This window comes from Brachyistius frenatus, unplaced genomic scaffold, assembly GCF_029030835.1.
Source record: "Brachyistius frenatus isolate BFR_SWC_R1_liver_20210118 unplaced genomic scaffold, ASM2903083v1 Contig_2, whole genome shotgun sequence".
NCBI lineage: Eukaryota > Metazoa > Chordata > Actinopteri > Embiotocidae > Brachyistius > Brachyistius frenatus.
Window position 1 is genome coordinate 6,418,830 of NW_027210601.1, and position 10,142 is coordinate 6,428,971.

Sequence of the window (10,142 nt, forward strand, 5' to 3'; positions counted from 1 at the left end):
AAGTCCAGAAGGTCACAAGGGAAGTGATACAATTGATTGCATACAGTGGATAATATTACACCCATTTTCTGTGACATATTGCTGAACTGCTAAAACTGTAATCAATTTCACAAAGTCTGCTTAAGGATATTACGATAATAAATCTAAATCAATGCCACACTCGGTCTGCAGTCTCAACTCGCACACATACAAGTGTAACAAGAGAAGATTCAGGTATTACTGTGACTCCTGTCAGGATGTCTTTTGGTCTCACAGTGGAAGCTGCTCACTTGCTCACCTAGGTTATTGCGGAATCGCAGCTGGTTGCGGATGCTGTACAGAAGCACATGCTTCTCATACTCGCGTTGAGAGTTCCCCAAACTCTGCAGAGGAGACAAAGCACACAGGTGACGACCAAGTTCAGATTACCGTGCTGCGGGGCAAAAGAAATGGACAAGGACTCCATAACCTCCCGCCCCTCTTCCTCACACTGGCTGTGTAATGTGTGACGCGTTTCCCTGCTGAATCAGTTTCCACTAAAATACTCCCAATGTACGTTAACATTAAAAACTACTACGTTAACATTTAAAAACGATGCAATACATAAGGACACAAGTGCAACATTTGACACGGGCTGAAAGTCAGGAAATCAAGTGAGTCTTGTTTTGCGTGATATTGTTGTTTTCGTAGTGTATAGTAGTGTACAGTGTGCGTAGTGTTTCAGCAATGACATGACCGATCCTCATTAAATACAGTTTCTTTGCCATCGTCAATAGAAAATGCAGCGTTTCTCCTTCAGTTCCTTTCATTCAATCGGTGTTTTTGTACCACAGAAACTTCTGGCTGCACATTGAGGTCTTTTGACAAAGTGAAGCACGCCCATTTTAAATTCAGTGAAGCCCCTCTGATATCCAACAGGTGCTCGGTGTTGGCGGGATACAGTGGATTGAAGTATTAAAACTAATATTTTCAGCTGTATTTCCAGAAACAAGTTGATACACAATTAGCATGAAGCCCCCCCCCCCCCCCCCCCCCCCCTGGAGCTCCACTGTTGGTTGGTAATGCAACTTTCCTGAGGATGCACAGGGACGCGGGAACTCAAAAACAGCAGTACTGATGTATGCATGCGTCTGCTTCCTCTTTAATACGACATGCGTGTGTAATGTCACCAACAGCAGGAGAACCTGAGAGTAAAAACATCCTTCATCTTTTTTTTTTTTTTTTTTTTTGCAGGCACAGTACCACATCGCGCCGAGGAGGTGCGACTGCAGTATTTGCAGGTGACTTCCACGCGCTAAAAAAAAAAAAAAAAAAAAAAATCATGTGGTTGCCACCTATGAAACAATCTGTCATGTGACGCCAGTGCAGTGGATGGTCAGCTGAGGCTGGATGGTGAGGAGGAGGAGGGGGGGACACTGACAGCAGCCTTGCGAGACAGCGACCACCGCGGTTGACATTGACGGGGGGGGGGAGGGGGCTTACCCCCCCCGGGACACCGCGGTGCTCCCCTCTCACGGTGCCCCGAGGAAACGTAATAAAAACACACGGTACCTGTTTGACGTTCGCCGGGAGCTTGTTCCACGGATAATTCTGCCTGATGTGAAATTCCACGTCCGTGTTCATCGCAAGCTAGCTAAAGCCGGCTAAAAGCAGAATTTCCTCGAGACGATCGGAAACGGGCTCACGGGCGAGTCCACGGCGACTTCACCCCCAAACCCCCCACCCCCACCCCTCCGACGACCCAGCGACCGAGCGAAGCGACAACCCCCCCCTCCACTCCTCCGTTTCGCGGAGGCGTTTTATCCGCTGATTAATTTTGTTTTCCTTTACAAATAAACGCTCACTTCCTTGTTGTATTTTCGAACGAGCCGTTCGTCACGCTCGTGGCTACACTCGTCACTTCCTGTTGAGGCGTGACCGCGGACCGAGTGGAGCTGGAGAGCGGAGGGACAAATGAAAGATGATGCGAGGGGGTTATGAAACCTCCTTTGAGTCACATTAAATAACATTTCATTTTAAGTAATGTGTTTACTGTTCGGACGTACAGAGGTGTTGGTGAGTAACATGTCAGTCGGTGCAGAGGAGATCATGCTTGAGGGCCCCTGGGCTAAAAAAACAACAACAACAAAGGGACCCAGTTAAAGGATAAGGCGGGCGATTATCTATCATTCCTATTATATACTTAAAATCATCTTATTAAAAGACTAACAAAGCGTTAGTCCCTCTCTCAATACCTTCCTACCCACGCCATCCTATCTGTGACTCTCAGCAGCAGCCCTGTTCGTTCCAATTGAAGACATACACCCTAATAACAGATCGTATGAACAGTAGATTTACTCAACATTAATTATACCTCCACTCCACTTTATTCAGGAAATATCACGTTCTACACTACATTTATTTAACAGCTTTAGCTACTTTTCAAATGAAGATTTACCTCAATGGATAAATTAACAAGCTTGTAAAATACATCACATTGTTAAAGATTAAACCAGTGGTTTCCAATCTGTTTGGTGTCTGACATTTTTCAAAAATCAGTGCGTAGTTTGTGTTACAATTCATATGTCTGAGTTGTTTACAGATCTACCAAATTGGGATTTTTTTTTTCTATAAATGTTCAAATGAACTGATGTCTCACCAAAAATCTAATTCATATCACATCTGGTTTTAAAACAGTAGAGATTACCCACTGCATCCATGTCAGTGAATTCAAAAAAGAGTCATCGTTATTCAGCCGCAGGAACAAACAGTTGATAAAGAAAATTAGGTTTTAATCCAGTAAGAAGAAGTATGAGTGGAAAGTCATAATTTTCCTCCTGCAGATTTTAGGAAGTGCTTTTTGTCACATTTCTCAGCTTCATCCTTGCAGGAGTTTGAAGCTCACACTTTGACCTATTAGCATGTGGCTGTCACTTACTAACTGCTATCAGTGTAAGATTTCACTTTGTGACAAAGTCCACCGACGCTGCGTGTGCGTCCATGTCACAATGTCTGACTTGCTGACAGCTGGCTTTCTTGCAGCTATGTCATTCAATCTGCCCACACACAACTCCAGTTCCCCTGTCATATGCCGCTACACAAACATGACAAGAATTCATCCGGCAGCTCCGCCAGCTGGGTGCACGGCAGAGTGACAACTTACAGATAACTGCAAGGAGAAGGAGGTTGAAATGTCTCTGGAGAGTGGAGAGAGGAAACTTTAAACATAATCCAAGACATAAAAGGAGAATATATTTCATTTCTCTTATAATCTAACCTTCAAGAACTGTTACAAGAGGTTTTATCCAGAGTCATTCTATTCGCTAATGTTTGAGAGCACTTATTCCTCTCTATCAGTGTCTCCCACTTGTTTTGGCTTCTGACCCCTTAAAATTAAGTGATTACATTTGAAACAAGTATAAATATAGTCACTGCATTGGTAGGCTGTTTTAAGAATAGAATAATTTAAAGTTATAATCCTTTGATGATTTAACTGAAATTGTTTCTGACTCTATCAAACTATTTTTAACCTCTCTACTTTCCACTCGATTTAAGATTAGTCTTGAAACTTTCCTATTTAATACGTCTTACAGTTAAAGAAGGTTCAGGTGACTCTATACCACCCCTTTGTCATGCTGTATTGGTCTGGGTTGCCACTTTTTTTAACGTAAATGTTTTTTGGTTTAGACTTTGTCCTTGCTGTGTGTTATTTTGTGATTGTAAAGTGTTCTAAGACTATGCTGCATGGTTATTTTACACTTTAAATAAAACTGAATTGAAATAAATTTACAAAAGTCATTCACTGTATTCTGATTCTGTCATTACTTTCCATGCAGTAATTGTAATTGTGAGGGTCATTCCCTTGCTGGATCCACATATTAAGACGAGTATCAAACAGTTAATGTAATCCACCACGACTGTATTGTACTGTAATTTAATGTTTAACAATTGTTCTTATTGCTATCAGCCTCACTGTGCAGAAGCAGCTGTCAGTAAAAACTACCTGCAAAACACTGGCTTACCACCAGAAACCAGGCATCTTTGAATGAACCGTGACTGAGCATAAATGGCTTGTATGTAGGAATTTATAGCTCCTCAGATTTGTCTTGGGCTTGGAACCACTACTCTGTATCAACCAAAGAGTTCTCTATAATGGGGTAAAAAGAAATTCCATTAAAACCTCTGGATTATTAAACTGTACAGATTTATAGACAATCAGAAACCAGAAATATGCCACTGTAGAGCCCACAGTGTGTCTACACCACATGCAGGACTGAGGAAAGTGGATGTTACTTGGCTATGTGACACTCACATAACTGACTGTCACTCATGTGAGGAGTAGTAGTAGTAGTAGTAGTCATCTCCAGTTGTGAACATTTATGAACCAGCACACAGAAACACCATCACACCTTGAGGAGAACCGAGCCCAGTTCTTACAGCTGTTTCTCCTGATCAAGCCGGCCCATCAGCGCTGTTCTATATTTACTGACATCCTGGGTTACACACATGAGGAAGGAAGAGGAGGAGGAGATTTGAGACGGAGGCGGGGAGGATTTAAACGGCAGAGGAGGATGGACATGGGTTAGCCGCTCAGGGACACTTTGATTAAACACCGGCCTGGGTGGGCACCATGGCTGAGTCAGGACGACCCTACGATGATTGTCCCTCCTGAGGCTATTGTAAACACTCCCTCCGCTGGACTCTGGCAGAGCTGTTAAGCCGGCAACTGGGTACCAAACAGCTCTGTGTCACATGAGAGGCCTGGCTGGAGTCGCAGTGGCCCAGGATACTATTCTTAGCTGCAGGAATGTACACAGTGGCCTCATGGCAATCTCCATAGCGCCTAACTGGAAAGCCTGGTCGTTTCTCTGTCATGCTCCTTCCCTGACTACGCTACACATTTTCTCTCTGGATTATGTTTTAAGTCGCTTTCCTTTGTAATTGATCATTTTTTACTGATCAGACTGACAAGACACTGGATATTATTGACTCTCCGAGGGCAGGAGGTAAGGATTCACCTCGTCACTGATGTTGTGATGAACGGGTTCATCAAACAGTTTGTTTAAAACTCACCACTGTGACTCAAATCGTATTACTTAATGCTTCAATGTAAACAGGACTATTCTTGGATTTCTTCAGAGAGGTAGTGTCTGTTTCAATGGTTTCTTCTTTTATTATTGATAATGATAGATCATTCTCTTAAAGTCAGACAGCAAGTGTGGGGCTACATGTTATTTATTTATTCATTAATTTGTTTTGGCATCCTGACAGAATTATTGTAACATGAATTATAATGTCACTGAAAAGTGTACAAACTTGAATTACTTACATGATTAATATAGATACATCACTGATGACAAACTGAGAAAGTATAGGTGCTTAAATTGAATTCATACATGAATGTTGGATTTAATTTTTTAATTCCAATGTAGTTTATCAAGACGTTTTGGGTCTGTAGTTGGAGATCTAAGGTAAAACTGCCAGTTGTGAAATGTCACTCAGCCAAAGGCATTTAATAATACACAATAATGATTAACGGTCTAAATATATCGGACAGGCTGGGCCTGTAAGTGGGAGTAAATCAGTAGCTGACGGGGGATGATTAGAAGACTTAATGTTGCTAATAGCTCAATGAAATTCATGCTCTTTGAACAGCTGGCTCATCCCAAACCCTCCAACCAGGGAGAAACAGACTGAGGCTATAAAACAGGAGGGATATGAGATGAAAAACATATAGAAAATAGCTGCTGAGAGAGAGAGAGAGAGAGAGGTCCAGATGGATGCATCAAGACAGTTTAGAGGGGGTTTAAAATATAAATTTGTGTATCAGTAATTCACAATAAGGACAGCTGTACTGCAGGAGTTTCCAGAGTTTTAAAACAGGCCTAATAAAAATAAAGGATTTGCTATAAACTAAAACAGAAGTTAAATTACAGAGAGATAAAGTCAAACTGTTTTACTACAGTACCTGATTAAGACACTTAAAATCATCACTAAAATTTGAAATAACTTTTCTTGGAGGTTTGAGTTTGATACTAGAAGACTGTTTTTCAAATTCACCTGCTCAAACTGGAGTGTTTCTCAGAGTTGACCTAAAATCTAAGTTCAAAGTGTTGCACCTGCAGGCAGCATTTGTGACGTCACAACATGTTTTGGGACAACAAGTGTAACACTTGAAGTCTGAATTGTCCATTGAGAATGGCACATTTAGTATACCACAGGATCTTTAATATGATCGTCCTTGGTTTAGTTTACTACCTCTTCCCACAAGATCATCGAAATACTCAAAAACTAATGTCAAAAAATTATTCTTCCTTTTTTCCCTTTTCTGCAGAATGGCCGGTACACCACGAGACGTTTTCTCTTTCAAAGACTCCGAACTTCCCTCCCACCTACTTGCCCAGCTCAACATCCTCAGGCAGGAGCGCATCCTGACAGACGTCCTCCTCTGTACTGAACACCGGGAGATCCCCTGCCACAGGAACGTCCTGGTGTCCAGCAGCCCGTACTTCCGCGCCATGTTCTGCAGCAACTTCCTGGAGAGCAGCCAGGCCCGTGTGAACCTGAAAGGAATCTCTTCGAATGTGCTCACTGGTATTGTGGACTATGTCTACACAGGCTGCATCACCATCACCATGGAGATTGTGCTCCCACTCATGCAGGCAGCATCCATGCTTCATTACGGAGGCCTCTTTGAGGCCTGCTCAAGGTTCCTCCAGGAACAGTTGAGTCCAGAAAACTGCCTGAGCATGATCCGGCTGTCTGAGATCCTTCACTGTGAGAGTTTGAAGGAGAGGGCGAAGGAGATGGCTGTGAGGTGTTTCTCTGATGTAGCTGCTACAGAAGATTTCTGTGAGTTGTCTCTTCCTGAGCTCATGTGTTACCTAGAAGATGACCGACTTTGTGCCGAGGAAGAGCAAGTGTTTGAGACCCTCCTGGCCTGGATCCACCATGATCCATTCTCACGACAGGGTGCCATTCATGACCTCTTCAAGAAAGTCCGTCTGCGCTACATTCATCCAACTTACCTCTTCCAGTTTATTGCCAATGACCCACTAGTGCAGTCCTCCACCCTCTGCACCGAGATAATCGAGTCAGTTCGCCGCCTCATGCTTACAGTTAGCACCAAGTGTAGCCGAGAGCTGAAGCCACTTTGGACCACACCGAGACGGTACACCTGCAGTGAAACACTGGTGGTGGTTGGAGGACGTAAGAACAATGAACAGACTTCACGAGAAGCATTGTTGTATGACGAAAGGACTCATCGTTGGCAATGGTTGGCCAAGCTACCTCTGCGCCTCTACAAAGCTGCCTATGTGTGTATTCACAGCATCCTCTACGTGCTTGGAGGACTCAGCCTCTGCATGACATCAGGCGACAGCGCAGTCAGTGCCACAGTTTACACACTCTCCCTTAAAACGAACCAGTGGAGGACTGCTGAGCCCATGTTAGAGCCACGATACGCCCACCAAAGCGTTTCCTATCTGCACTTTATCTTTGTGTTAGGCGGCATTGGGGTGGATAAGCGAATCTCTCAGTCAGTAGAGAGGTATAACAGTATGTTTAATCAATGGGATGCAATGGATCCAATGCCCACAGCAGTGCTTCATCCAGCTGTTGCAGCTAGTGATCAGAGGATCTATGTTTTCGGCGGGGAGGATGCCATGCAGAACCCAGTCAGGCTGATTCAGGTAGAGAAGACTCCTCATATTTCATTTGATCAGCAATAAAGTACAACCACTCGTGGTCATTCAAAAGTCTGCACAGTCTTTTCAGAGTATCAGTGTGTGAAGGTAGAAAGTTAAGAATGAAAAGTTCTTAATTCCAGAATACCACACAAGGATCTGTTGAATTGACTGTTGATGTTTGTGTTGTAAAACAGGTGTATCACATCTCTCGCAACTTGTGGTCCAGGCTAGAGACAAGGACAGTGAAAAATGTTTGTGCTCCTGCTGCGGTCATAGAGGACAAGATCTACATTATAGGAGGTGAGAACACACTTTTATCAGGAAAAAAGATCAGTTGTTATATACAGCCTTTATTTCTATATGAAACTATTTTCTGCAATGGATTAATTAACTTTTTTTGCGCTAGTGATTATTGTGACCGACAATATTTGATTAGTTGGTTTTGGCCTTTTTTTGGGTCTTGTTAACAATAAGAAATATTTGGAATATAACCAGACATGTCCTTCGTTTCATTCCCAGGCTACACCAGACGAATGATTGCCTATGACACCAAAGCCAACAAGTTCGTCAAGTGTGAGAATCTAAAGGAGCGAAGAATGCATCACAGTGCCACAGTGATCAACAACAAGCTCTATGTCACCGGTGGACGCATCCTTAATGGCCACGATGTCATCGAGGACTCGGACTGCTTCGAGTGTTATGACCCAAAAACAGATGTTTGGACGTCAAAGGGCTCTCTACCATACAAGCTCTTTGACCACGGCTCTCTGCCGCTGGTCTGTGTCTCCAACAGATCCAACCCACCTTGACCCAGCACCATCCAGCCAGCCACTTTGGGCGAATGCTTCACTGCGAATTCTTCACCTCCCCTTTGCCATGATTTATTGGCCTCTACTTGCACCAATGGGAAAGCATTTCAGACTGACTGCATTCCTTTACGCAGCTCAGTCTCTACCACAACTTAGCGGCATGTTAGGCCAGGCTAACTTTCATCCGAATCAAAGAAAAGCTCAGCTGACGCGCAGAGGTGGAACTGAATGGAGGACCCCAGAGATGACGGGAGGCAGTCATACTTACACAACAAGCAGCTGTTCAGACACGTGCGTAATCCAAAAAGCTCTTTCCGCTGATGGCTGCACTTGTTGGCGGTTAACTAAAAGTGTTAATGCTTTAATTTCCCAGACATTTAAACACAGCATATCACTCTGAGTGGCAGCTGCAGTTAACTTCTTTGTAACAGTGAAACACATGAGCAGGTGTCCGGCTGAGAGTTGACTCTGTGAGCTCCGCTTGTCTTGAACCACTGAAAATTACGCATGGCTGATAATTTGCACTTTATAGATAATAAAGAATACATTCCTCCTCGACCCACGTGTTTATCAGAGTGCACTTGTTGATGAGAGCAATTGTGACAGAACATGAACATGCTCCTGCGGCAAAGTTAAAGCAGCCGCAGCTTCTGTCATGTTTGGTAATATGTTGCAAAGAAGAACAGTTTAATTCAGATGAAATGACCTGGGGAAAAACATAATTCCAGTTCAGGGCCTCGATTCATGACTGTGAATTATTCCTGCAAAACCAAAACAAAGCATGTTCTCTATATCGTTTCATGGATGTTTCACTTACAACATACCAGAAGTAGAATAAATACAGCAGATGTGATCGTTTAGATTAAATACAACTCTCTAAACAAAGATATGAGTGTTTCAGTGGTGGTTTACTTTTAATTCTTACTACGCATGCGAGAAAATATCTTCACTGCTACTACTGTATGTTGATGTGAGGAGGTGTGACAATGCTGCTGCCTTTGAGAATGCCTGCGTGAGATGCAGTGATGTTGACGGAGATTTTCAGTGTTTGCGCCCCACATCAGGCGATATGGGTAACCTGCAGGTGGTTAGTCACAAGCATGACCACTGATCTGAAATCAATATTTCAATTATCTGAGGGAGAAAAAAAAAATGCTATCATGTGGCTTCAAAACAATCTCTACTACAACTGTGGGGACTCCTTATTGCGTGACATCCATTTTTGTCCTTCTCAGAGCATACGTTCACTACTGTGCTCCAGCCCCTGATAACCATTGCCGTGGCAACCTTATTGTAACCCTACACCATAATTTGCGGCATGCATCCATCCTTGTATTGACTCTATTTGTGCATCACTCACTGTATGATGCATCGCCGTTTCTTGCACAATTTAAAGACTTTCGCCTTAATTTTTTTCATGAATATTTCTTGTACAACGTGTTTATATTTTGGATACTGAATTCTCTGTGTGACTTCATTTTATTAAGAGAATTGTTATTAATGTGTTTGTACCAAAATACAAAAAAAAAAAAAAATCCAATTCCTAATTTATGGCTGTGAATCTCCTGTGTGTGACTATAAGTGACTGAATGCTGTTTGTGCGGGTAGAAATGTTGTCTATAGACGAGTAAGCAGGTCTATACTTGAACTTGGTGCAGATTCAACTGGTTCTCCATTTCCCTACAAA

The 10,142-nt window shown here is 43.0% G+C and overlaps 2 protein-coding genes across 3 annotated transcripts in view; one reads left to right on the plus strand and one right to left on the minus strand.

Moving 5' to 3' along the window:
* fam91a1 (family with sequence similarity 91 member A1) overlaps window positions 1–1,708 on the minus strand; it is a 29,141-nt gene extending 27,433 nt beyond the window's left edge. For both annotated transcript variants that reach the window (XM_069696464.1, XM_069696455.1), the window contains exons 1-2: window positions 1,531–1,708; window positions 278–362 (exon numbers count right to left, since the gene is read on the minus strand). In XM_069696464.1, coding sequence (XP_069552565.1) covers window positions 278–362; window positions 1,531–1,602 — 157 coding nt within the window. In that variant the 5' untranslated portion in view covers window positions 1,603–1,708. The remainder of the gene's footprint in view (window positions 1–277; window positions 363–1,530) is intronic.
* Window positions 1,709–4,818: 3,110 nt separating this feature from the next.
* klhl38a (kelch-like family member 38a) lies at window positions 4,819–9,883 on the plus strand. Its single transcript, XM_069700201.1, has 4 exons — window positions 4,819–4,964; window positions 6,293–7,649; window positions 7,841–7,946; window positions 8,166–9,883. The coding sequence occupies exons 2-4, from the start codon at window positions 6,294–6,296 to the stop codon at window positions 8,453–8,455; spliced, it is 1,752 nt and encodes a 583-aa protein (XP_069556302.1). The 5' UTR covers window positions 4,819–4,964; window position 6,293; the 3' UTR covers window positions 8,456–9,883.
* The last annotated feature ends 259 nt before the right edge of the window (window positions 9,884–10,142 follow it).

Excerpts from the sequence above, each read along its gene's own strand:
- klhl38a (XM_069700201.1), top strand. The coding sequence starts at position 6,294 with ATGGCCGGTACACCACGAGACGTTTTCTCTTTCAAAGACTCCGAACTT. Across the intron at positions 7,650-7,840 it reads ACCCAGTCAGGCTGATTCAG|GTGTATCACATCTCTCGCAA; the intron begins GTAGAGAAGACT and ends GTTGTAAAACAG. Across the intron at positions 7,947-8,165 it reads CAAGATCTACATTATAGGAG|GCTACACCAGACGAATGATT; the intron begins GTGAGAACACAC and ends TTTCATTCCCAG.